Source organism: Meles meles, chromosome 2, assembly GCF_922984935.1.
Source record: "Meles meles chromosome 2, mMelMel3.1 paternal haplotype, whole genome shotgun sequence".
NCBI classification, from domain to species: domain Eukaryota; kingdom Metazoa; phylum Chordata; class Mammalia; order Carnivora; family Mustelidae; genus Meles; species Meles meles.
Genome location: NC_060067.1, coordinates 58,045,084 through 58,072,107, shown reverse-complemented (window position 1 = coordinate 58,072,107; position 27,024 = coordinate 58,045,084). Strand labels below are relative to the sequence as shown.

At 44.0% G+C, this 27,024-nt stretch overlaps 1 protein-coding gene across 1 annotated transcript; it reads left to right on the top strand.

Moving 5' to 3' along the window:
- BST1 (bone marrow stromal cell antigen 1) lies at positions 1 to 27,024 on the top strand. The gene is made up of 9 exons (XM_045998301.1): positions 1 to 243; positions 2,571 to 2,697; positions 3,839 to 3,974; positions 6,387 to 6,469; positions 9,556 to 9,632; positions 11,560 to 11,652; positions 15,499 to 15,585; positions 17,658 to 17,717; positions 25,525 to 27,024. The coding sequence occupies exons 1-9, from the start codon at positions 83 to 85 to the stop codon at positions 25,622 to 25,624; spliced, it is 924 nt and encodes a 307-aa protein (XP_045854257.1). The 5' UTR covers positions 1 to 82; the 3' UTR covers positions 25,625 to 27,024.

Below are 27,024 nucleotides of genomic sequence, written 5' to 3'. Positions count from 1 at the left end.
CAGCGAGGCTGGAGGGAGTGACGGTGGCGAGGGAGGGAAAGTGAATCAGTAGGGACAGAGCGGGAAGAACGGAGTCGCGGCGATGACAGTCAGGGGGCTCATGCCTTCGCTGCTGCTGCTGCTGCTGGTGGTCGCGGGCGCTACGGGCGCCCGCTGGCGCGGGGAGGGCACCACACGGCACCTCCAGAGCATTATCCTGGGCCGGTGCGCGGAGTATGACGCCCTGGTGAATCCGGACCCGCGGTGAGCAGGGCCCCGGAAGCGGGGAAGTCTAGAGGGGTGGAGGCTGTTCCGAGGGGCAGAAGGATAGGGGTCTCTCCACCCGAGAGGTGTGCGCGGGGTGGGGCGGGGAGAAGTGGGATTCTAAAGGTCCAGGGAGCCAAGAGCAGAGCGTGGTACGTCTAGGGATGAGGAGAGAGAGAAAGAGAAAGAGAAAGAGAAAGAGAGAGAGTGTGTGTGTGCGCGCGTGCGTGCGTATGCTTAGCCAGAATGTTCAGACCCGGGATGGCGGACCTGGAAATTGGTGAATACAGAGACTTGGGGAATTAGAGTTTCAGATTCTCTGAAACCTACAGGACTTTATGATTTGAGTCACTCTTGCCAGCACAGTGCTTCTTATTTCTTTCTTCTACTTTTTTTTTTCCCCAAAGATTCTATGCATTCATTTGACAGAGATCACAAGTAGGCAGAGAGGCAGGCAGAGAGAGAGGAGGAGGAAGCAGGCTCCTCGCTGAGCAGAGAGCCCCTTGCGGGGCTCGATCCCAGGATTCTGGGATCATGACCTGAGCCTAAGGCAGAGGCTTTAACCCACTGAGCCACCCAGGCACCCCCGTTCTTCTAACTTTTGTTCCTTCTTTGGACCCACTTTTTCGGTTTTCATAATTTTTTTCTTGTGCCAGTTTTTTTTTCCTGTTTCATTTCAGACAAATAGAGCAGGAAATAATATAAGGAACACCCATATATTACCCAGTCCCCACACAAGAACAGTTACAAATGCCTTGGGAAATGTTTTTGGAAAGCTGGGATGGACTTGAAGAGTGTGGCTGTCACCAGAGGGCGTCCTGTCTGCCTAAGTGTTACTGAAAGCAAAGGGTGAGGGCGGGAGGTGTGTCAGCCAATAGATCAGCCCAAATCTTCTGGCTTGAGCCGACAGTTTCTGTTACTTAACAGCAAGTAAGAAGAGAGGGAGGTAGTTCTCAAAGCACTGTCTCCTCTAACACAAACTTCGGGGCTATTTTAGGCTGCCAGCCAGCAACATCTGGGTGAGTTACTCCCTACAAAGAGGAAGCTGGTCAGAAGAACTTAGTAAAATCTTTGTAATCTTTTGAGCAAGGCATTGAAGGGGTTTGCATATGAAGGTGGAGCTCCGTAATTTCCCAAGAACATCTGCCGCATTCTTAAGTGACTTGGGGGTTTCCCAGAAATGGGGCAGTTTACAGGATTTGCGAACCTGACAAACGAACATGCTGGAGGAACAAACAGTGTATTCCTTTTAACTTCTTACTGTAGTCCCTGGTAACCTTATTCCTAACTAACCCACTGGTCCACCGGCCTGACCAATGTGCCCCCCGCCCCCAGTGGACCTTTGAAGAGGGAAATGACCCAGAGTAGACCCAGGCCAGGGGGTCCCAGAAGATGGAAAGTTACTGACAACAAGTTAGAGAAAACCAGAAGCCCTACTGGGAGCAAGAGATAACCAGCTGCTTCTGCTCCTGTAAAGGGGCTTCCTGCCACAGGCTCTCTGCAACTACTGTTCCCACCTAAAGCAGCTCCCGCTCCCCCAGTTTAAACCCACGTACCAGCAGTCAGCATAGCCCTTGGACCCTGACTGCCTGCAGCCCCCTATAAAAGCCCTATAACCTACTGCCTGGGGCCCAGAACTTGAAGCACGAGCTCAGCTGGGTCCGCGGGTATAAAATAAATCTGAGTTCTCCTACTTCTCCCAGGGTCACTTGGTCTCTCGCAGGTCTGATGATTTTTCTGCAACACCTTAAGTCTCAATGGAGAGGCCCCTGGAGTCGGGAACCTGAATGGTTTATTGGAATTGTCATCCTCCAGCAAAGTGCCTTTTGCGTTCATCTCCAGGAGACCCTGCCAAGACTGTGTTCCTTAGCTCTGAAAAATGTGTGCCACAGGGCGCCTGGGTGGCTCAGTGGGTTAAAGCCTCTGCCTTCCGCTCAGGTCAGGATCCCCCGGCTCTCTGCTCAGCGGGGAGCCTGCTTCCTCCTCTGTCTCCCTCTGCCTGCCTCTCTGCCTACTTGTGATCTCTATCTGTCAAATAAGTAAATAAAATCTTCAAAAAAAAAAAAAAATGTGTGCCACAGTGTCTGAGAACCATTTCCACCATTGGATTCCCAGATCCATCACCTAGGTTTTTATTCTCTTCTGACTGGGCGTTAATGCACGAGACAGGACAGTTTGCTGTCTTTTTTCTGCCCAGTTCTGCAGAGTTAATAAATGGCAAAACTGCTCGGAATGCTGTTGGAGTACTTAGAAGTGGCAATACTTCATGACACCTCATGATGTACTTTTTTTTCTTTTTTCTTTTTTTAATGTGTTGTGCTGCACAGGGGCAGGAACTGCACAGCTATTTGGGAAGCCTTCAAAGTGGTGCTGGATAAGGATCCCTGTTCCATCCTTCCCTCAGACTACGACCGTTTTATTGACCTCTCCAGACATTCCATTCCCAGAGACAAGGTAAAACATTCCTCTCCATCCCTATAGAGATAGATGGTGCCAGGTGTCTGTGACCCTGCAGTCCCCTCTTTTAAATTTAACTAATTTAAAAAGTCAAGCAGCAAACTCAACCTGAATTTTCTGGTGGGAAGGCATCTTTGTCTTCAGTGGCAATCCTGGGTCTCTTTCCTGTCTGGGCGGAAGTAATTTTCCTAAGGCAACAGTTTCTGTGGGGAATCACTACAGAAGGACCTTGCCACACCTTTCCCCTGGGGCTCTGCCCCTAGCCAATTCTGAATAACTTGTGTCCTAACTGGCCCCAAAGGCCTGAACTTCAAAGTGGCTCAGAGGACCCTTACCCTCAGTATTTCCCTGAAGACCAATCCGTCCTTATTTTAAGGGACCTTAAGGTTCTAGCTATTCAGTGGCAGTTTTCTTTAAGAAAACCGTGTCTGTGTTCTGAGTTCTAATAAAATGAAAATAAATGAGAAAATCTACATGAGATGCTCACTTAGAACAATGCCCTGAGTTTAAAAAAAGTCAGATAGCTTTGTTTCTCGACGACTGTAATTTTCATTTTCATTATAAAATCAGGTAACATTGATGTTTACCAATGAAAAAAAATCTTTTTTTTTTTAAGATTTTATTTATTTATTTGACAGACAGCAATCACAAGTAGGCAGAGAGAGAGAGGAAGAGAAGCAGGCCTCCCGCGGGACTGGATCCCAGGACCCTGAGATCATGACCTGAGCTGAAGGCAGAGACTCAACCCACTGAGCCACCCAGGTGCCCCTCAAAATGCAACATTTTCTTAAAAATTATTATTTTTCAATCTATTATGTCTCTGAACCTTCCATCTCCATTTGCAAATTTAAAAAAACAATGTTAAGATTTTTTTCAGGGGCACCTGGGTGGCTCAGTGGGTTAAAGCCCCTGCCTTCGGCTCAGGCCATGATCCCAGGGTCCTGGGATCCAGTTCCGCATCAGGCTCCTTGCTGGGCAGGGAACCTACTTCTCTTTCTGCCTCTGTCTGCCACTCTACCTGCTTGTGCTCTCTCTCTCTGACAAATAAATAAAATCTTAAAAAAAAAAGGACTGCCTGGCGGAAAAAAATCTGCTTTGATTTCATTTTCATGTTAATTTTGTGTTTGTTTTTCCTTAGTCCCTGTTCTGGGAAAACAACCACCTCCTGGTCACTAGCTACTCAGAGAATGGCCTTCGCTTTTTGCCTTTGTGCAGTGTTCTATACGGGAGAATTGGAGATTTTCTGAGCTGGTGTCGACAGGAAAATGCCTCCGGTAAGACTCCTGGACAAATCACAAGGAGAGTAAGAGCTCCTGGTTAAGTTGATACTGAGCATTTGCCATTTGTGCTAAATGCTTTCCTATGCATTTGTCTCATTTGATTCCCCCTAAATCATCTGATGTAGGTGGTCATAATAATAATTAATAATAACAATAGTAGAGAGAAAGCACTCATCTTTTGCCGGCTACTCTGTAAGCATATATTGACATTTACTAACTAATTTAATCTCTGCAGCAGCCCCAGCAGCAAATAGGTCCTCTCCTAATCTCTGTTGTGATAAATAAGGAAACCGAGGCACCGCAAGGTTAAGAAAGTTGCTGAGGAGTGAATTATTAGGAGGCAGCAGGGTCAGACTGTCTGATTCCAGGGCACATGCTTCCTGCCCTGCCCTGCCCAACCTGGCCTCAGGATTCTCATTTTCCAGAAGGGGAAACTGAAGTTTGAGAAGGTTAAGTCACTCGAAGGAATCGGGCCAGGAGTTAATTCTCTTCTGATGGATTCTGAAGCTTGTGCATTAAATGCCACTCCAGGTACCAGAGATGTTTTAATATTAGAATCACAGTGAAAGTCACAAGGGCTGACCTGGTGGTGAGAAAAACTCTCCTTATGCATCCAAATCCTTCTGAGACATGGAGATAGAGCAGTCCCCATCCTCAGTGGGCTTACGGCTTTGTGAGGGTCATTTCCTTCGTGCTGTACTCTGATGCAGGAAAGGCCAGGTCCTAAGCAGTAGCGGAGACACCCACCGAGACCAGTCTGGGAAGCTTCCCACCAGCTGTTGGTTCTCAATGAGTCTTGAAGGGTGAGCAGGAAAGGAGATGGGAGGAGGTGTTCCCTTCATGAAAATTGGTGATTCTTCCTGCCTAGGGACTGGAATCACTTTAAAAGTTAGCCTAAGTTCATTCTCTGTATTCCCCTCCATTCATTCATTTATCCAACTATGAGTCATAGAGTACCTACTCTGTGCCTCTACGCACTGTAAACACGGCAGAGAATAAAACAGGAAAATAATACCCCATCCTTACATTATAGATGGGGAGGTAAGACAAGACACAGGCAAGTCAAATCGTGTGCCATAAGATTACATGGGCTACAGAGAGAAACAAAACAGGAAAGAGAGTAGAAAGTAGAAAGGGGGAGAAAGAGGAAGGACAGTGTTGCAGGTTTACATTCATGTCCAGAGAAAGCCTTGCTGTGAAGCTATTTGAGCACAGATCTGAAGGAGTTGCGGAAGAGCATTTCCTGAGAGAGAGAACAGCCAGTGCAAAAAAGTACGTCTGGTATATTTAAGGAACAGCAAGGACAGCAGTAAGTAATAGGCTATGAGGGTAGGGGAATAAAGGAGGGCCAGATGGCATGGGGCTTTCACTGGGAGGGAGATAGAAAATTGCAGGGTTCAGGTCAATGGTTGTGGCCATTCATCCAATACACAGTGACCAGGTAGTCTGATTATCCTGCAGGAGAGACATGTGGAGTGTGAGAAAAAGAATGTGAAGGAAGGGAGAGTATGGTATAATCACAAATATTCGGTTGTTGTCCCCAGTTCCTGGCACACAGCTCCTAAAACCCTGGGAATATGAGGAGTAATAAGAGTGTCTTGTGTGTGATAGTGACATGAGTAGTGGTTGGGGGCCCCTAGATAGCTTCACATGGGGGCTGGTCACCAGAAAAACCAAGGAAAACCAGATTAGAGCCTGTGAGGTTTAACCCCATCCCTTTCCTCCAGGAAGGAAAGATTTTATTTATTTATTTGAGAGAGTGCACAAACGGGGGGAGTGGCAGAGGGAGAGGGAGAAGCAGGCTCCCCTCTGAGCAGGAAGCCTGATGTGGGGTTCCATCCCAGGACCCTGAGATCATGACCTGAGCTGAAGGCAGATGCTTAACCCACTGAGCCACCTAGGTGCCCCGTTGTTAGAATTTTTTTAATGTAATACATTTTAATACTTTATACATTTAAATGTCGTAACATTTCTGTTTTCTGGCTAAGGACTATCACATTCTTGGTATATTTTTGCTGCGTTTACTTCCAAGACCAGGGCTAACTATAGAAGGCACTTCACCCAGCAAAGCGAAGGTTTTGTTTTGTTTTGTTTTGTTTTTTAATCACTTCACTGGAACCTCAGTAAAGAAATAGCCGAGCTGACATGATGATGCTTGGTGGTTGGCAGCTTCACTCATTAGCCAACTGCTTGGGTCTTTGCCTTCCTCGTGTTTGTGTGAAGTAAAATGACACCTGTCTTCCCAACACAGCTTGGGTTCTTTGTGGGTTAGGTAGGCAGAACTGTGAACATCAAACTTGTGAACACGGGCTAAATACAGATTTTGTGGAGTCAGCAAATGTTTTAAATTAATTCTTCTCTGATACAGTGTTTGAAATGAAACATGTCTGTCTATTTTCCCCTTAGGACTGGATTACCAGTCCTGCCCTACATCAGAAGATTGTGAAAACAACGCTGTGGATTCTTTCTGGAAAAGGGCCTCTATGCAGGTGAGCTTGGGAAGGCTGACTGGGAGGCTGAGCACGTGTGGGACGTGCGAACATGGGATAGAGGGGTTCAGAGACAGAACCATTGCGTTGTGATTTAACGTCTCTGAGGCTGTCTTGCTGTTCACATTCACCACATTTTGATTCACTCCTTCTGCTCCATAAAGGTGTGAAGACTTAAGGAGCCTAAATACTTAGTGCAGCCAACATATTCAGTGAGTGTTCGTATGGATGAGGATATTAAATAGTCACTATTATTACTGTTGTGATGTGGCCACTCTTAGTATTTGGAAGCAATATGATTTTGATTGCTATGTAAAGCAATCAGGGGTGGCACCTGTTTCATGTGAGATCCTGGGACACCTGAGATCCAGATATGGGGGTCAGAAATGTCCCCAAGGCTGCTATTCATGATAGAGGAGGTGATAGGAGGTGGTGGGTGACAGGTGAGGAGAAGATAACTGGTGACACAGAAATGGCCCCTTACCAAAAGTCTGTTCCTCCGAGAATACTGTCACAGAGATGATGGCAATCTAGTAAATGTTTGTTCTGTTGACTGGGAGGCCAGTGGACTTCAGGGTCCTGCTGTCCACCACCACCAACTCCCTCTCAGGGCTGGCCATGTCCCTTTTTGTCCCATGCTGGATCTTCAGGTGTCCACAGGGTCCCTTGTTGATCAGAGTGAGATGACTTTGGTTAAATCCTCCTCCATGCTGCGGTTTGGAGCAGGGTAGAGGGCCGGCTCCAGGCAAAAGTCACTGTTGATTCCTGAGCTCTCCTGCTGATCCAGTGGGAGCACCCATTTATGCTCACTACCCATAGGCTCCATTTCCAGTGGAGACTCCACTCCCTGAGTGCTGGGCTGCCAGAGCTCCTCATGGAGGTTACGGGGGCATCATCACCTGAATGTAGGATAATAGCAGCAACTTAGGGGCAGTGTCAACATTCTCGTAAAGGAACTAAGAATCATGCCCACATTTTATGAGCCCTTAGACTGTGCTGGATCATCTATGCACAAGGAGAGGTAGTTTAGTGATGAGGAAGGGGTTTGAACTATAGCAGAGAAGTATTCAATACATGTTAATAATTATTCTTTTTGTTTTGTTTTTTGAAGATTTTAAACATTTGTTTATTTTAGAGAGAGAGCATGCATACAAGTGGGGGGAGGGCCAGAGGGAGAGAATCTCAAGCAGACGCTGTACTGAGCAGCGGAGCCTGGCACAGAGCTTGATCCCATGACCTTGAGATCATGACCTGAGCTGAAGCCGAGTGGGAGGGTTAACTGACTGAGCTACCCAGGCATCCCAATAATTATTATTTTAAATGATTTAATCCTTACAACAATCCTGTGAGATCAGGGACCCTTATGACCCCTGTTTTACAGATAGGAAAAATGAGGCACAAAGAGATCAAGAAACTTAGGCGGACTTACTTTTTTTTATTTATGTATTTTCTTTCTGTTCAACTTATTAAGTAGACTTATTCCAGAGCTAATAAGTGGAGGTGTCAGGGAGCAAATTTTTCAACCACTATATCATATAGCTTCATTATATCTGCATGCATTTTTTATTTATTACATTTTTTTCTTATCAATTTGATAGCTGCTCAGGATAAAAAAGTGACAAATAATAGAAAGTACAGATAAGAAAATTAATCACGTATAGGTCTACTACTGCCTGAAGGCAATCCCTTCAGCATCATGGTCATCAGACCTTGGCATTTGTGGATTTGACCATGACCATTAACACTGACTGCTTGGAAGCACCCTGAGACATGCATGACACGGAGTGTATTGTTGGTTTGCTGCCGCTGGTATTGGGCATCACTAAGTCCAGCCAGGGCTATCTCAGTGCCACTTGCCTCCCCAGCCCCCCACCTCACTCCAGTATAAACCTCTTATCAGGGAAATTGAATGTTCTGGTAGTATTCTGAAGTGGAGTTTTCTGAACTTCTCTGGACCCATCTCTTCCTTGGGAAATTTGCGGGGTTGACTAATATTCCCAGACTTTTGCTTATTTATTTTTAGCACAGTAGAGTTCATGTTTCTTCTTCCTAATATTGCATTTTGCTTTATAAATCCATATTTCCTCTGCATTTGCCAATCTTTTGCAGCTTTATTAATGGCTGGCTAATATTTCAGACACTTAAGTACTATGAGTTACTTACTTGCTGTTCCTTTTTTCTTCACTATTTTAGATGGCTTGCAAACAAGGCTGCAGTACACGCCTTTGTGCACAATGCTTGTGATGGTCCTTAGAACTGCTTACAAAATATGTCTGCCTCATCTTCTGCATATGTGGTTTGCATTCCCCTGCCTGTTGATGTTACTTGCTTGTGACTTCTTGTGACTTGCCAATGAGATGTGAGAGGGAGTGACTGGGATTTCTGGGTGGAAGTGTCTCAGAACTGGTCAGTGATTTGCCACTGTCAACTTCTACCTTCCCTGACAATCAATGACTTTGTAGATACGGACTCTTCATCAGCTTGAGGACATAGGGAACAAAACCCCAGTGGACTTGTGATAAAGATGTAGTGTGAGCATGAAATAAATCTTTGTCGTTTTATTTTGTTTGAGATTTTATTTTATTTTATTTTTTTGACAGAGAGAGACAGAGAGAGGGCACACAAGCTGGGGGAGTGGAAGAGGAGAAGCAGCCTTCCTGCTGACCAGGGAGCCCAAGGCGGGGCTCGATTCCAGGACCCTGGGATCACGACCTGAGTCAAAGGCAGATGCTTAACTGGGCCACTCAGGAGCCCCAAATCTTTGTTGTTTAAAGCCGCTGTGATTTTGAGGTTGTTTGGCAGCATACTTTAGTCTATTCCAGCTGATACAGTGCTGGAAACTGATTATTTCACATGGTTTTCCAAGAGTAGATTCTGCCATGGAATTACAGAGTCAATGAGTTTTTGACATTTCAAAGCAGTTTGCTTTCCAAGAGATGCCAGTTTCATCCCTACCAGCTGTATGAGATACCAAATTTAGTACATCCTTGCTCACATGAGGAATGTCAATTTTTAAAAATTGCTCATTTCGTTGCTGAAAAAAAGTAGCATGTTAATTTAATCAAAATGCTTGTTTCTTCTTATAGTATGCAAGGGAGAGTTCTGGAGTGATCTCTGTCATGCTGAATGGTTCAGAGCCATCAGGAGCCTATCCTGTTAAAGGGTAAGAACACCAGTATCAACAAATACAGCAAAGAACGCCAGGATGTGTGTTTAGTCTTTTCCAATGGAAGCTTGAGAAAATCATCTTAATCAACAGCATAATGCTTGCTTCTGTAAATTCAGGTAAAGCAAAGACAGTTGAATGAACCAGAGGTCAGAGCGGCATCTATACATCTCTGCCATTAGTAGCTGATGAATGCATGAATGATAAGTAACCTAAAAATAAAGGCCAAAAATAGCCCCATAGAACACCCTGGAGGCTTTCCAACAAAAGTAATGTGCAAATAACTAACAATGAAATGGGAAAGATATCCTCTTGCTTTAGGACTTTAAGAAATGTTGGGGTGGGGGTGCCTGGGTGGCCCAGTGGGTTCAGCCTTTGCCTTCCACTTCGGTCATGATCTCAGAGTCCTGGGATGGAGCCCTGCATCGGGCTTTCTGCTCAGCAGGGGCCTGCTTCCTCCCTCCCCCTCTGCCTGCCTCTCTGCTGTTAGGGTATGGACTTGACCACCCCTCAATGAGACAGAGAACACTCTCGATAATGCAAGTCACACAGCGAGGTTTATTTCCAGCTAGCTGAGGTCCAAGTATCTGCCCGACGCAGCGGGTTTCAACAAGGACCCCGAGCACTCAAAGCCAAGGGTTTATATAGCATTTTCAAGGCACTTTTTCCTAGCTACATACATATCTTGTGCCTCACTTTGACAGTTTAACTTTGTTTAACTTTTAGCCACCCCGGCGTCATCCTGGCGGTTAAGTGAGATTTAGGTTTAGAAGAAATTTAACTTTATTTACCTTTCCCTCCGCCTCAGTCTCCTTCAATTTTATGGTGGGGAGGGCGACCTTAGGCCTCAAGGAACTGAGCAATTTGTCTCTGGAAATTAGACTATTGAGAAGATGGCTTCTTTGTTGTAAATCACTAGGACATTTGTAAACCGAGGGAGACTCCTGTCTTGCAGGTTTGTGATCTCTGCAAGTTAACTATTTGTTTTTTATTAACATCTGGTCCCTGTGGCACCACCACCTAACCACCCTGGTGGTATATGATTAAGTTGTTTTCCCAGGTTTTAGCTGGTTTCTCTTACCTCAAGTCACGTACGCAGTATGGCCTGTTAGGGATGCTCAGTAAAATGGCTTCCTGGCCTTCAGGATGGCCATTCTTATGCTAACCCACTCTTACAGTGCAAGGTGCCAGCTTTTGCTTTGCCAGGATGGCTGTACTTATGTCAGGGCTAGACTCAGGTGGGTACAGCCTTGTTTTTTGTGGCCTCCACACCTGGAGCTGGTTTCCAGGACTTGTTTTTATTAAGTCCCCTGGGGGAAGGGGAGCAGGGACAGTTTAAGGGTTAAACAACAAAGTTATTGTTTAACCTCAGTGGAAGCCTCTGGCTAAAATAGAAATATAAAATAGGTCCTTACACTGCCTACTTGTGATCTCTCTCTCTCTATCAAATAAATAAATAAAATCTTAAAAAGAAAAGAAAAAAGTGTTGGGGTACCTGGGTGGCTCAATCAGTTAAGCGTCCAACTCTTGATTTTGGCTCAGGTCACCATCTCAGGGTTGTGAGATCAAGTCTAGCATCTGTCTGGTTCCACACTGCGTAGAATCTGCTTGGGATTCTTTCTCCCCCTCTTTCTTTGCCTCTTCCCCTGCCCACATGCTTCTGTTCTCACTCGCTTGCTCTCTTTCACTCTAAATAAATAAAAATCTTTTTAAAAAATTGTCTTTCTTGGGGTACCTGGGTGGCTCATTTGGTTAAGCACCTGCCTTCAGCTCAGGTCATGATCTCAGGGTCCTGGGATGGAGCCCTGCATCGGGCTCTCTGCTCAGTGGGGAATCTGCTTCTCCCTCTGTGCTCTCCACGCCCCCCTCTCCCGAATAAATAAATAAAATCTTATCCCCCAAAATTGTCTTTCCTGTTTCTCAGTTTTTTTGCAGATTTTGAAATTCCCTACTTCCAGAAGGATAAAATCACACGAATTGAGATTTGGGTTATGCATGAAATCGGAAAACCAAAAGTGTAAGTCAGCGTGTTACCAATGATGGTAATTGTGCAAACATGCTTCTCTTGAATATGCTATACTCAAGCCCATTTTACATTTTCAGTTTTGGGGAAATAACAGTGTTTTCTGTTTCTAATGTCATGGGTAAAGAAAGACAAAGTCTTGACTTTTTGGAAATGCCACTAACCAGTCCTGAGCCCAGAGAGGATCTACCTCCTTCATTCAGTTACTATTCTCAGCCAGGAAATGGGTGTTCCTTTCTGAGCTACCTGGGCAGGACTGGGTAGGAGAGTTCCTTATGAGTTTGTGTGAGTCAAAGCCAGTTTTTTCTCCTGGTTGCTTAAAAGCCCCCACCAGGAGTTCTCAGAATTGATCCAAGGACTATGTAATGAAGAGTTTATTCTCAGAGAACAATCATTTCCACAACTGGGTCTCAGATAACTGGGCAAGAAAACTGTTAAGATCCATATTTTCTGGAAAACCACTGGATAAATGCAAGCCTGACCTCATTCTTCTCATCAGTGAGGAGAATTGCTGGAAAAAACGGAGGGTAAGAAATGTAAACCCAGATGATTCAGAGACAAGGCAAGGACGCCCAGCCTGGTTCAAGTGCAGCCATGTCAAGCCTCAGAGACCTGCTGGGGCCTTGCTCTTCAGAGCATTGATGAAAAGTATTGCCAACCCCAGTGAGTATGTATGGGGAGAATCTTAGCAACTTCCCCATTTTAGGCTCCCTGAACCCTCTAAGACTCACTGTATCATGAGGGATTATTTTTTCCTTTCTCCTAAACAAGAGATTAAATTTGCAAATTACTTACTATGTAGTATTACCAAGATCTGCATTTCTCTTCCTGGAAGACAAATTATACTTATGCTGCATAAAAAACAGTGTATGGTATTTTTATTTCTATGGAAAGTTCATCTTTGTCTAGAAATTATGCTTACTTGTTTTAACATTTCTTTCAGAGACAGCTTTGCCCTTTGAACCTATCTTTAGTAAGATAAAGAAATTGCAATTCAGCGTTATCTTGGACCAACATTTCTGCTGCAGGCAAGATGATAAAAGGGCCCAGAGCTCGTGGTTGTATGTTTGTGCCACAAAGTGGAGTTATAGGTCATGAGTTAAGGAAATGAGGGTCCTGAACTGCTCAAATTTTAGGGAAAACAAAACAAAACAAAACGTATAAGCAGAGAGTTAAAAACAATATGGCTTGATGTAGGAAAGGCGATATTAAGGTTCAAAGCTGACTGCCAAGAAAGATTTCTTGAGACGTCTTCGGTGCAAAAGTGTGCTTTTATTAAGGCGTGGGGACAGGACTGGTGGGTGGAAAGAGCAGCATCTTGGTCAAGAGGAGTGGCCCATTCTATACCTACAAGTTGGAAGGGTGAAGTCAGGGAGGTTTCAAAAGAATTTTGTATGCTAAAGAGACCCTACAGGATACCGGAGGCCTGCCTTTGTCAAGTTCAAGTGCCCCCCCCCCCCCCCCCCCCCCGCAAGACATTAACATTAAGATAGTTGGGAGTTTCCTGGCAGAAAGTCTCACTTGTCCCAGGAGTGGCGGTGTTGGGGGAGGCTTGGGCTAGGATTGCCTGTGTCCTTAGCAAAGTATTAACTTAGAGACATTTGAGCCCCTAGAGGAATGTCATTCTGCCTGTTTCAAGGATCTGTCAGTGGGCTGTAAGGAAATGCAGTAAGGTTTCTTCTGCCTTTGTTTCCCACATCATGACTGATACCTGATTGTGGTTGGCTTTGTTTTAACTGCTGTTATTTTAAAAAATATATATAGTAAAATAACCCACTGACCTCTATATCAAGGTGTCCTGAAACCACCACATCGTTGCTTTCTAAAAAATTCTCAGTAATGAGCTTGTCCAGGAGAAGAACTTTATCCCATTTTTTAGCTAGGTTCTAAAACTTGAGGTCACTCAACCCCTTGCCCTCATCATTCCTGTAATGCCTAGAATTCCACTTCTTTTGTGAAAACTTCCTCCAGTCACTCATTTCCACTCTGTATACTCCATCTCTATTAGTGTTACAGTGGGGAGGCTGTTCCCCTTTTCATTCTGGGTAAACTGAGGCAGGCCTTGCTGGTGATATGAATGCCATGCCTGCTTGTCGCAGCTGGCGCTATTGTATCCGTGCTGTTTGCCCCTGCTGAATTATGGCCACAGGAGAGCAGGACTCCCAGTGGATGAGTGTGTGGGGAAATGAACACTCACACGATGTTGGGGTGCCCAGCAGAGGGTGCTGTTTGGCACTGCCTATGGCCGGAAAATAAACAATAAGCCCAATTAATGTAACCTTGTGTATCAACTATACTTCCTTAACAACAACAACAAAGTTAACAGTGGGTCCCAAATGGAGTCTCTCCCCACAGTAGCAAACCAAGTTTCAGCCTCTCCCAGAAATGTGACCTTTCAAAGGTCAGTTTGAAATTTCCCGATCAGTAGTAATTGTAAGGGCCTATTTAGCCAGAGCGGCCCCACCTCGGTTGAACAGCCATTTTGTTGTTTATGCAGTAAAACTTAAATTGATCTTGCCCCCCTCGGGGAACTTACTTAAAAGCAAGTCCAGGAAACCAGTCCCAGGTTACAAAGCCCAAATACAAGGGTGGGTCAGGTCAGGTGGAAATAACAGCCGGAATGCAGGGATGAGTCGGGTCAGGTGGAGACATCCAATCAGTAATCTCTTTGTATCAGTCTCGCTCCGTTGACCATGGACCCATTATTGGGGACCCAACAGTAATGACACTAAATCCTCGCCTCTCCCTTCCCAGCAAAGAGAAGATGACCTGGCCTGAAATAATCCTTTCTTTTCTTTTGCTAGTAACTTCCTTGTTTCACGCTCCTGAGGATACAAAGCCTTCCATGTCCAAGGACTTCTCAGAGCGCCTGCCTGTTTACTAGAAGGGATGCTGCTCTATTCCTCAATCACTGAATCGTTGAATAAAGCCAGTTAGATTTTCAGATTTACTTGGTTACATTTTTTTGCTTTAAGACCATCAAGAAGCCTTAAATCGCATTCAAAACCTTAGTACCAGAAAACGTACTTCCAGGAATTTATGCTAAGGAAGTAAAGAATTAGGATGTATTTGAGAATGAAGCTTCAACAAAGTTTTAGTCATCAAAATATAGGAATTAACCTTGATCGTCAACAAGGAGGACTGGTTTTATGAATCCTGTTCTGATTATGTAAGAGAGACCATGCAGGAATTTAAAAATAACAACAGAAAGGTCTGTGTGTGTGCACACTCATACATCCATACACACACAGACATAGGCCAAAGCAGAATACGAAATGCACTGGACACCAGAAGCCTATTATATTTTAAAAGTCTCCGGGAATAAATGTATTTCAAACTTTTAGAAGGATATACACCAAAATGTTAGCAGCCCTTAGTCCTAGTGATAAGAGACTGGGATGATTTCTTTTTCTTTGTGTTTGTTTGCATTTCTTTGATAATTTTTGATTTGTATGTTCTTGTTTTCATTAAAGCCTAACTTAACACACACTGTACGGTGAACAAGTGGGCAGCACTGTGCTGGCCTGGGGCGTGTCACTGAGGAGTGATGACGGCTGGGGTGGTGGTGTGCTCTGGGGCACACTGCGCATGCGCCAGCGCGGGCCCTCCCAATGCGCTGGACCGCTGGACCCGCACCCTTTGGTAGCGTACCTCCTTCTAGGGGTGCCGCGGGTTTCCCAGAAGCGGCAGTTTTGGAGGTGCTTCTCTGTATTCCCTAAGAGAAGAGAATAACCCGGGAAGGACCTGGTCATAGAAAATTCTAATTCACCCAGAAACAGCTTCCTTCCTCCGCGCCCCCCCCCCCCGCTTTAATTTTATTTATATGTTTTTATATTTTAGGGAATCCTGTGGAGAAGGCACTGTGAAAATCCTGGAAGAGAGACTGAAGAAAATGGGTTTTCAGTACAGCTGTATAAACGATCACCTGTAGGTGGTATATCATAATGAGTGTGCAATTTCAAAGGTGAAGCAGTGAATTTGGAGGGTACCGGGTTGTTGAATGTGTTCTGCTGGGATCAGCTCGTAGGGCCACAGGACTGTGCCTTCTGGGCTGTCACTGGGTGTGAGGTTGCTTTGAAGGATGCTCTTTTCTTTCTACTATAGAACCCTTCTTTTTTAGATGTTACTTTATTTTTTTAAGTCTTTATTCAAATTCTAGTTAGTTAACATACAGTGCAAAATTACTTTTAAGTCAACAATATAGAGATTCCACATTTGAATACAATACCTGGTGCTCATCACAAGAAAGCACCAGATTTTCATAAAATTGTCTTAAGGGCAGTTCTTTGCTAACAGAGCTCAGTGATGGAGAAAATTGTGCCTAAAAATTCCACATTCAGGACCAGTTTGCTTTGGCTCAGGAACTCCCTCGAGGAGACTGTCATTGTAAGTCATCAGGCCAAGTGTGGTGACCCAAGCCAGAGCCCAAAGTGTCCTTCTCTGCCCATGGCTGTCTCGGAGACTCAGACTGCTTTCACATGCTGTGGGGTTGTCCCCACCTGTGCTGCCCTTTGGGGCTCTTTCCTGCAAGTCTGGCTCAGCTGTCCTTATTCCACTTCTGGTGTTCAGCTGGGATTTTGTCTTGCTCCTGGGAGCACAGAGGAGATAAATGAAAGACTTACCATGAGAGGGTGACCAAGATTAATGCACCAAACTCCAACCCAGATGTAACTAACAGCCACTTGCCCCACAAAATTCAGGGGACATGGTCCTCTGTCCTGTGGCCGTCAGGAGTTCTCCCCAAGATTCTTGCACATTTTGGCCACATCTTCTCTTTTCCAAGCCTCTCTTGCCTCCTGGTTGATTTTTGTGAGCTCTGCATTGAGCCAGACTCTATAAAACTCAATGACTTTGGGGGGGGGGGGGTGGACAGGGGGACAGAAAACAGCAGTAACAAACTATTCTCAGAACAAATACCTGCATAGACTTTACTGGAGAGAGTAGGCAAGTCCTGTAAATCGAACAATGCATTTCCTGTTTTTATTCCAGCCACCTGGCCAGGAGAGAACCCTTATCGGCTGTGTGCCACGGCTACCCAACTCCTCTATTTTTTTAAAAAAGATTATTTATTTATTTATTTGTCAGAGAGAGAGAGAGTGAGCATGCACACAAGCAGGGGGAGGGAGAAGCTGAGCAAGGAGCCCGAAGTGGGACTCAGTCCTAGGACCCTGGGATCATGACCTGAGCCAAAGGCAGATGCATAACCAACTGAGCCACCCAGGCACCCCTAGCCCCTCTCTCACTTCTGCTTCCCTGCCTTCTGGAGACTCTCCATCTTCTCCCTCTAACCGTGCAGCTTCTTTCCTGGACCTGGAAACTAGCCATCACCTGTGTGCCTCAAGTTCAACTTTCTGGCCAAAGACCTCATTGAGAGGATTTTCCAAGCGAGACTGTCCATCCTTACGGAAGTGATTCCATGCTTGGGCTCTGGCATGTGTCTGCAAGGTTCAAGTTCAGCTCCGCCTCTGCTACTGTGTGTACTTGGGCAAATTACTTTGATCAGCTTTCTCAGATATAAACTGGAGATGGTAATACCTGCTCCATTTGGTTGATGAGAGGATTCAGTGACATGGTCTGTGTAAAATCCATAATCAGATTTCTTTTTACAAAGTAAGTGCTCAGTAAATGCTAGCTAATATTGTTTAAAAGAAACAGTTTGTATGGGGGCACTGGGTGGCTCAGTTGGTTAAATGGTATGACCATTTAACCATTTATGACCAACATAAAAGTATGACCCCTTCAGCTGGGGTCATACTGGGATCGAGCCCTGCATCCATCTTCTTGCTCGAAGGAGAGCCTGCTTCTCCCTCTGCCTGCTGCTCCCCCTGCTTCTGCTCTCTCTCTCAAATAAATACAATCTTAAAAAAAAAAAAAAAGTATGCGTGTTCTTTAAGGTCAGAGACTTTGTATCCCCAGTGCTTTGCCTGCACACCATAAATGTTTGATGAGTGAACGTCACTTAAATAATCCCTTAAATATTCTTTCTTTTCATACCGTAGACCAGTGAAGCTCTTAAAGTGTGTGGACCACAGCACCCATCCTGATTGTGTCTTGAATTCGTAAGTAGATGTCTGACCCAACCTCCTTGCTTCTCCAGGATAACCAGGACTTAACCATTGACACATTGACGAACTACAATATAATTTAACACAATATAATTTAACACCCATCCCTAAAATGACCTGGCTGCCAAGTAAGGTTTGTGTTCCTATGCTTCTCCATCTCTCTGAGCTGCTAGGTAGGTGTGGGTTTGGAGAACGTATGCCCAGGTGAGGTGACATCCAGCCATGTGGGCAGAGGAGATCCTGCCGTGCTGCAGCGGTTGGCACATGGTGGGTGCTCCCTGATGGCCGTAGGATCCATTCTTCCATCTACAAGGGCAAGAGTATTAATCAGGGCCTCATGCCAGACACTGTGCTGTGTGCGATACATACAATATTTTGTTAATTTTTATAACTAGTCCATTAGGCAGAGACAGACACAGAACGAGAGAGAAGGAAAGAATATGCAGTCACCTACTGGAACCACCAGCCTGGTCGTTGTCCACCTGGATTACTGAGTAGACCGGAATGAATCTCCTTGCTTCCACTTTGTCCCATCCCTCATGACTTCTTTGCAACCCAGCTGCTCGAGTTAGCCTTTTATTTTAACAGTTTATTAGGGAAAATTCCAAACATACTCTTGGACTGTAGTTCTTCAACCTCTTAGTCATGTGACTTGTCTGCTCACAACTCTGGCTCTGCAGTGGCTCCCACATCCCTCAGAGCCAGAGCCAAACAGCCTGCTCTGGCCCGTTTTTCTCTCCATCTTCTGTTCTGCTTCCTTCCCCTTTCTGCGCCTCAGCTGCAGTAGCCTCCTGGAACATGCCAGGCACATTCCTGCCCCTGGGCCTTTGCCTGCACTGTTCATTCTTCTGACAGTCCTTCCCCTAGCTGTCTGTGTGGTTAACTCAGCTACTGTATTAGCTCCCACTTGGCCTCTGTGAAGTTATGTTGACCTCAGTATTTGAAATTACAGCCTGCACCATCGACTGCTCTGCGAAACCCCTCCTGCTGTTCTGTTTTTCTTTTTTTTTTTTTAAGATTTTTAAATTAAATTAAATTAATTTTTTTGACACAGAGAGAGAGATCACAAGCAGGCAGAGAGTCAGGAGGAAGCAGGCTCCCTGCTGAGCAGAGAGCCCGATGCGATGTGGGGTTCCATCCCAGGACCCTGAGATCATGACCTGAGCTGAAGGCAGAGAGAGGCTTAACCCACCTAGCCACCCAGGCGCCCCCTATTTTTCTTTTTATACTGTTTCTCATCCTCCAGCTTATTTGCTCATTAAGTTTATTATTTACTGCCTGTCTCCCACATGTTAGAACATAAGCCCCAGAAGGACAGGGACTTTTACCTGTTCAGTGATGCATGTGTCCCAGGAGATTAGCAGGTAGCTTGCAACTGGGTAGGTGCTTAGAATGAAGGAATGAGGGCGCCTGGGTGGCTCAGTGGTTTAAGCCGCTGCCTTCGGCTCAGGTCATGATCTCAGGGTCCTGCGATGGAGTCCCACATTGGGCTCTCTGCTTGGCAGGGAGCCTGCTTCCCTCTCACTCTCTCTGCCTGCCTCTCTGCCTACTTATGATCTCTCTCTGTCAAATAAATAAAATTTAAAAAAAAAAAAGAAGGAAGGAATAAATGAATGAGTGAATGAACAAATGATTGGCTTCTATTCTGAGGAGGCATGGATTTGAGACAAAGAATGTCTTAATTCTGCCAGGCAGTCGAAAGGAATGACAAATGTCCTACAAGAGTTGAAGATGTGTCTGGTGTAGGGTATGTGTGTGTGCAGATTTTGATTGCAAGAAACAGAAACCAATGGCTCACTTAGGTGGAGAAAGGGCGGAATAAGATTGCTGGGAGGACTTAATAGGATAGGCAGTCCAGTGAACTGAGGGCTTCAAAAGGTTGGGAGAGGCAGATATCCATAGTGTTACAGCATAACTTATGTCTATGTTTTTACTCCTTGCTGTCTTAAGCCAACTGTCAACTTTATATAGATACAGATCATGCAAAATTTTTTTAAGAAGTTTTTTTTTTTAAAGATTTTATTTATTTATTTGCTAGAGAGAGACACAGTGAGAGAGGGAACATGAGCAGGGGGAGTGGGAGAGGGAGAAGCAGGCTTCTGGCTGAGTAGGGAGCCCGATGTGGGGCTTGATCCTAGGACCCTGGGATCATGACCTGAGCCAAAGGCAGACACTTAACGACTGAGCCACCCAGGCGCCTCCAAAATTTCTTGGCACTGTACATGACCATTCCTGAAACAGGCAGGTGGTTCCACCCTGACCTCCTGTGCCTCAGTTTACCTCCTCTACTGCAGGAGGTGTAAGGTGAATGAGGGTGGGTCTCCTTACCTGTCCTCAGAACTTTCTAGGTGGGGACTTCGGACATGGGCGCATCATCTTGTTTCTTTCCAACCACATTCCTGAAAGGAGGGCAAGTCAGTCCCCATCAATGATGCTGAAGGGGTTAAGCGATCTCTTAAAGTTACTCAGGACTGGCTAGAGCCAGAAACAGAACCCAAGTTTGTGTGTCAAGTTCTTGTTTCTCCCACAAAAACACACTGCCTCAGAATGTCACTGTGGTTTACACCACAGCAGAGAAGGAAGGGATTTAAAGTACCTGATTTGCTCTTTGGGCATTCTTCCAGCGATTGTTGAAAAGCTTTATGTATGACACTTCTTTCCTCATTCCACTGAATGTGAAGAAGAAAACTGTCTTTCACTCTTTGCCAGGTTTTCTTCCACTTTCATTGCCCTGGAAGGAATTTTACTGATGATACCTTTTTTAAACAACTTAGCTAAGAATATTGATGGATGATTTGCAGGAGAGATCCCCAAGTGGCAAATATGGAGAATGATTTCACCTTTCTAGTAACAATAAGATACAAATTTAATGAAGTACAATTTTCATCTCAACCTCTTGGACTTGGCTTAGCCAAAAACAGTGAAAAAATATTTTAAAAGTCTTATTCAATGCTTGATGACATTGTAAGTTTGTAAATTGCTTTGGGAGAACAATTTGACAATATATATCAGGAATTATAAAGATATTCACAATTTTTGGCCTAAATCAGACCTTAGGGTACTTCCAGTACCCTCTTCTAAAGAATGTGGGGGCAACCTATATGCTCAAAGATGTTCACCAAAGCATTCTTTATAATACTGAATCCAAGGTGTAAGCTTTGGGAGCTGGATGTAAATATCCAATGAGAAGTGAATGGTTGTATCAAGGGATTACATTTACTGGATGGAATATAATGTAGATATTGTATGTAGGTTGTGTCTCCATAAAACTAGGCAGGGGCAGCAGTGGTAGGATAATCATACAGCAACTGGAAAAACTCTCATGAACAATTCAAGTGAAAAAACATGTAGAAAACAAATTTGAAGGCTTATAGGCTCTAGTTGAGCCAAAATTCAGTCCAACTGATAATCTACTGGATTGGTGAAGATATGAGAAAACAGATGTAATTATGTTATTGAAAGAAGGACTCACTTTGTCAATTAGGGTCAAGGAGAAACATCAACTCTCATCTTGGCCCAAATTCTGTGTCTAAAGTGAGTTTTCTCTCCTCCTCACACACGCCAGGACACAGAAGTGGGAATTCCAAGTTCAACTTGGTTAGGAAAATGGAGTAAAGGACTTTTAATCTGCAAAAGTTTAGAATGGAACAAACAGCTATTTGTATAAATCCAACTCACGTTATTAATAGTTCTGTGGTAAGTTTAGGAACAACTTGCATTTTTTGGTATTTAATTTATTTGCAACATTTTACAGAATTTAGCATATAAAAATAGCTGTGTGATTCCAAGTGTATATATGTAACCATTAAATAACTGATTTCAGACTTGGGATTTTTAGCTGAAAGTTACAAGAGATTTTACTAAGTTTTTAGCCAAAAATGGAAAGTTTAAGAGAATTGAAATTAAACTTAATACTCTTACTAGATTTTCTAGAATCAAGTATTTGAGGAAGTTCTGTTCATTTAAAGTCATTTGAAGGGGCACCCAGCTGATTCAGTCTGTAGAACATGAGATTCTGGATATCAGGTTCTGGAGTTCAAGCCCCATGTTGGGCACAGAGATTACTTTTTTCAAAAGTTACCAGAGGTCCCTATTCTTTCTCTTTGAGATAAGCTTTAACCCAAATATGGGACTTGAACTCCTAGCCCTAGATATCCAGAGTTGCATGCTCTACCAACTGAGCCAGCCAGCCAGATTCTTAAATAGAAAAATATGATTGGGGGGGAGTCAAGATGGCGGGGAAGTAGGAGGGGGCACCGTTCCAACCTGTACCCTAAAGTGAGCTGATTACCTACCAAAGAACTCCAGTCACCCCTGAAATCAGCCTGAGATCAGAATTACACACTTCTGGATCTCTGCAGGAGCAGAAGACGCCAGTGGGCAGGTAAAGCAGAGTGGGAACGTCGGACTGATATCGGAAGATAAACAAACGGGGGAGGGAGCCACCAGAGGCGACCGATTGGAAAGTAATACCCCAATACGAGAGTGCCCGGCGTCTGGGGACCAGCATTAACTTGGAGTCTGGTTGAAAGCACTCAAAAAGAAGAGCAAAGGATTGTGGGGGGAAATTGTGGGAATCGGGGCAGTTAGGGACAGGTGCTTAAGTCCCCGGACCCAGGACAGCCTCACCTGGTGCTGAGCCAGAGAGGGTGCAGCGGAGAAACCAGGTCTTGGTCCCTGAGATGCCAGCACGCCTGAGCTGCCAGTGCGCCCGAGAACACGTGGGGTCCAGCTCCCGTGAGGGGCTGGGAGCCTCACCAGAAGGCATTCCAGAGACACGCGCGCCCCACACCCTCCCTGAGAGAGGTGTGGGAAGGCATTAGCCTGGTGCTCTTAGCCCCCCACCATGGGATCAGAGCCTGAGATGCGAGCGCCCCACACCCTCCCCGGGAGAGGTGCTCACAGGCGCTAGAGAGACTATGGACTCTGAAACAAACAACCTGAGGGTTTTGAAGGGGCGGGGGGAGGGGGGGGGGTGTGGGAGGTTGGGGAACCAGGTGGTGGGTAATAGGGAGGGCACGTATTGCATGGAGCACTGGGTATGGTGCAAAAACAATATTGTTACGCTGAAAAGAAAAAAAGTGAAAAAAATATGATTCAAAATTAATAGAGAAATCTATGAGGAAATAAAGTTTTTGAATTTATAAGTTTAATAGCTGGAATCAATTTTTTAAACCAATGTAATTGCAAATAGTGTTTTTTTTCTTTGCATGAAAGCTGCCTTCAAGCACAACCTCACATAGCCAGGAAAAGTTTAAGTTAAAATGTGACAAGTAAAGGCACATGAACCCAGTCATGGAAAGCAAAGGAAAACAAAACTGTTTGTTTCTATTTGTGCATGATAATGAACATCAGTGATATAGATCTAAGGACATGAACTCCAAATTGCTATCAGCGGTTACTTTTAGGAAAGGGAGTGAGAACTTCAGTTGGGATGGAGACCCTCAGTATAACTGTGTCTTGTTCTGTAATATTTTATTTTTCTAAAAGAAAAAACACAGGGATGCCTGGGTGGCTCACTTGGTTTAAGTGTCCAACTCTTGATTTTGGCTCAGGTCCTGATCTGAGTGTTGTAAGGTGGAGCCCTCTGCTGGGCTCTGTGCTTCTTTCCTCCTCCCTCTCCTGCACCTCCCTGCTCTCTCTCTCTCTAAAATAAATACATCTTTTAAAAAAATATGTATATTTTTAAAGATTTTATTTATTTGTTTGACAGCGATCACAAGTAGGTAGAGAGGCAGGCAGAGAGAGAAAGGAGGAAGCAGGCTCCCTGTTGAGCAGAGAGCCTGATGCGGGGCTCGATGCCAGGACCCTGGGATCATGACCTGAACCTAAGGCAGAGGTTTTAACCCACTGAGCCACCCAGGCGCCCCTTAAAAATATTTTTTAAAAGGAATAAGCACAACTATACCTTTGTATATGTTAATTATCTTAGAGCAAAAGAAAAAATCAATTTTTAGTAAATCGAAGTCTGCAATGCTAACTGAATCAGAAGTGCAATTGTAGAAAATGTCCAGCAGGAGGAGCCCTAGTATAGATGTGTAGACTGCTTAAGATTATTTTATTTTACTTCTTTCCTTTTATTTAATTAAATTTTATTTATTTAATTAAAAGAGAGAGAAGGAGAGAGAGAACATGGAGGTGAGGAGGAGCAGGAAGAGAAGCAGACTCCCCGCTGAGCAGGGAGCCCAACATGGGGCTCCATTCCAGGACCCCCGAGACCATGGCTTGAGCCAAAGGCAGCTGCTTAATGGGCTGAGGCACCCCTCCTTTATTTTGTTTTTATTAAAAAAATTTTTTTGAGTGTAGTTTGGTGTACAAGATAGTCATTCAACAGGCTTATATATTATGCTGTGCTCACCACAAGTGTAGCTATCATCTGTTATAAGTCTGTTACAGTATCATTGACCATATTCCCTATGCTGTGCCTTTTTTTTTTCTTTCTTGTGGCTTATTCAGGCTGTAACTGGAAGCCTGTATCTTCCACCCCTTGCATCCATTTTTCACATCTTCCCTCCCATCTGGCAACCATCAGTTTGTCTCTGTATTTACAGGTCTGATTCTACTTCTTGTTTTTTTATTCGTTTGTTTTTTTCTTTTAGATTTCACGTATGAGTGAATCATATGGTATTTGTCTTTCTAAGTCTGACTTATTTCACTTAGGATAATATCTTCTAGGTCCATCTGTGCTGTTGCAAATGATTAAACAACAACAACAACAAACCTCATCCCTTTTTATGGCTATGTAATATTCCTGTGTGTGTGTGTGTGTGTGTGTGTGTGTGTGTGTGTGTGTGTACCACATCCTCCACATCCATTTGTCTATGGATGGACATTTAGGTTGCTTCTGTATCTTGGCTGTTGTAAATAATGCTGCAATAAACATTAGCAAAAAAGGGGTGATCAGCACTCAAGTGGAGTCCAAAACCACGGAATAAATTTCCAAGCCAACATTAGATTGTTTCATGATTTTTAAAAAAATGTATCTTTTAATTTTTTTAATTCAGTAATTTCCATTTAAAAAAATTCAGCAATTTCCATTAAAAAAAATTCAATCAGTGGTCAGACTGTATTTGCTGTGGTTGGAGTCCATTTTTTTGGCCAGGTCCTCTCTTGGTGTCTTAATGGCAAGATGGATTTTTCCACACTAGTTAAATTCCAGTGATACAATGTCTATCAGTAAGGAGGTTGGCTAGTTTTATGGTATATCCATACAGTAAGACTTCATCCATGAGAAAGAATGAAGTAACTAATATGTACAATATAGATATATGTCCAAAATTTGATGTTAGGTGAAAAAGGTGCAGATTCCATTTGTGTTAGATAAAAGGGTACATGAAGGTCTGTGTAGGTGTCCGCACAAGTAAGCGTAAGTCATATTCTTCGGAAGCCAGCTCAAACTGTCAACACTGATTCTCTGTGGAAAGCAAGAATGAGAATCAGTCTGTGGGGGCACCTGAGTGGCTCAGTTGGTTAAGTGTCTGCCTTCGGCTCAGGTCATGATCCTAGGTTCTAGAATGGAGCCCCAGTTGGGTTCCCAGCTCAGCTAGGAGTCTGCTTCTCCCTTTCCTCCTCCCCCAACTCATGCTCGCTCATTCTCTCTCTCTCCCCCGCCTGGAAAAAATAAATAAAATCTTAAAAAAAAAAAAAAAAAAAAGAGTGGGGAGTGTAAGGCACTTTTACTTTTCACTTTATACTTTCTGTCCTATTTCATTTTTTCTTCACTGTGCATGTATGTATGTTTTTGAAAGTAGGAGCCACACACCAATACTGAAATTTTCTTTATTTCCTTTTTGATTTGCAGGGCAGCAGCATCTAGAGAAATCCCACCTCTCTGGGCAGAACATGGTGTCAGCCATATCATTCCTTTCCTAGTGGTTCTGGCTTCAGCTGTTCACATGTAACCAGAAACTCTGCTGTGTGGCCCTAATTCTTCCCCTAGCCCTGAATCCTGCCCTTTGCACATTCATTCTTCTTGTTCTGTGCATACCAGATGATTCCACTGTCTAATGAAGCTTCCTGCTGGGAAAACAATGTCCTGAGAGGGGTTTTCAATGATACACATGCTTAGGATTTCAGAGACGGAAAATTCTTCTAGTCCTATTGAACAGGTTAAAATTGCTGCATTAGAATTAAAGCAAGTTATTAGCTTCTTACTTCATAATGGTGCAAAGCATTGAGATCCAGACTGTTGCTCTATAAAAAATATTTTTAAGAAATTCTAATAGAACTAAATCTGTATTTTATTCTATATTTTCTTTTATCCTCATCAGGGCACACTGCATGCTTATGGATAGTTTAAGATATATTTAAGATAGTATAAGATATATGTACAAGTGTATACATACATATTTGGCATACAAATTTTTATGTGTAAAGATGTTAATTTAGGAGTGCCTTGGTGGGTCGGTCAGTTAAGTGTCTGACTTTGGCTCAAATCATGATCTCAGGGTCCTAGGATTGGGTCCCATCTCAGGCTCCCTGCTCAATGGGGAGTCTGCTTCTCCCTCTTCCTTTCCCTCTGCCCCTCCCCCGACTCTTTCTGTCAAACAAATAGATTTAATTTTTTTAAAAAGTTGTTCATTTAATGGTTAAATATAATGGTGGGGGAGAAACTCACAATGTCCAATAACAGGGAACTGTCTTCATATGGCTTGGTATATCTGTAGGATGGAATATCATTCAGCTGTGAAAAGTCATGTTTACTAACCCAAATGTCCTTTGCCCAGTGAATGGATGAACTAACTGTGGTACATCTATAAAATACTCAGCAAAACTCTCTGTATATTTAGCAATAGAAAGTAACCAGCTATTGGTATATGCAGCAACATGAGTAACACTGAGATGCACTCTGCTAATAAAAGAAGACAGACCCATAGGCTACATACCAATATTATTCAACTTACATGACATTCTGGAAAAGGCAAAGCTATAAGAATGGAGAATAGATCAGTGGTTGCCAGGGATTAGGACTGGGAGGAGTGGTAGCTACAATGGGGCAATGTGAGGGAGTTTTGAGGGAGTGAGAAACTGTGTCTGTATCTTGATTGTGATGGGGACCTGAATGTATGCATTTGCCAACACTCAGAACTGTATGTCAAAAAGAGTTAGTTTCTCTGTATGTAACTGAAATGTTTTCAAAGAACATTTAATCACATAGGAAAATGTCAACAAGAAATAAAATATAAAACCTTCTAAAATATAATACAAATTTAACAAATTCCATTATGTTTGTGTATTTGAATGACATGCATAGTGTAAGTGAATGAAAGGAAATACAATAAACCCAAAGGCAGAGCAGTGA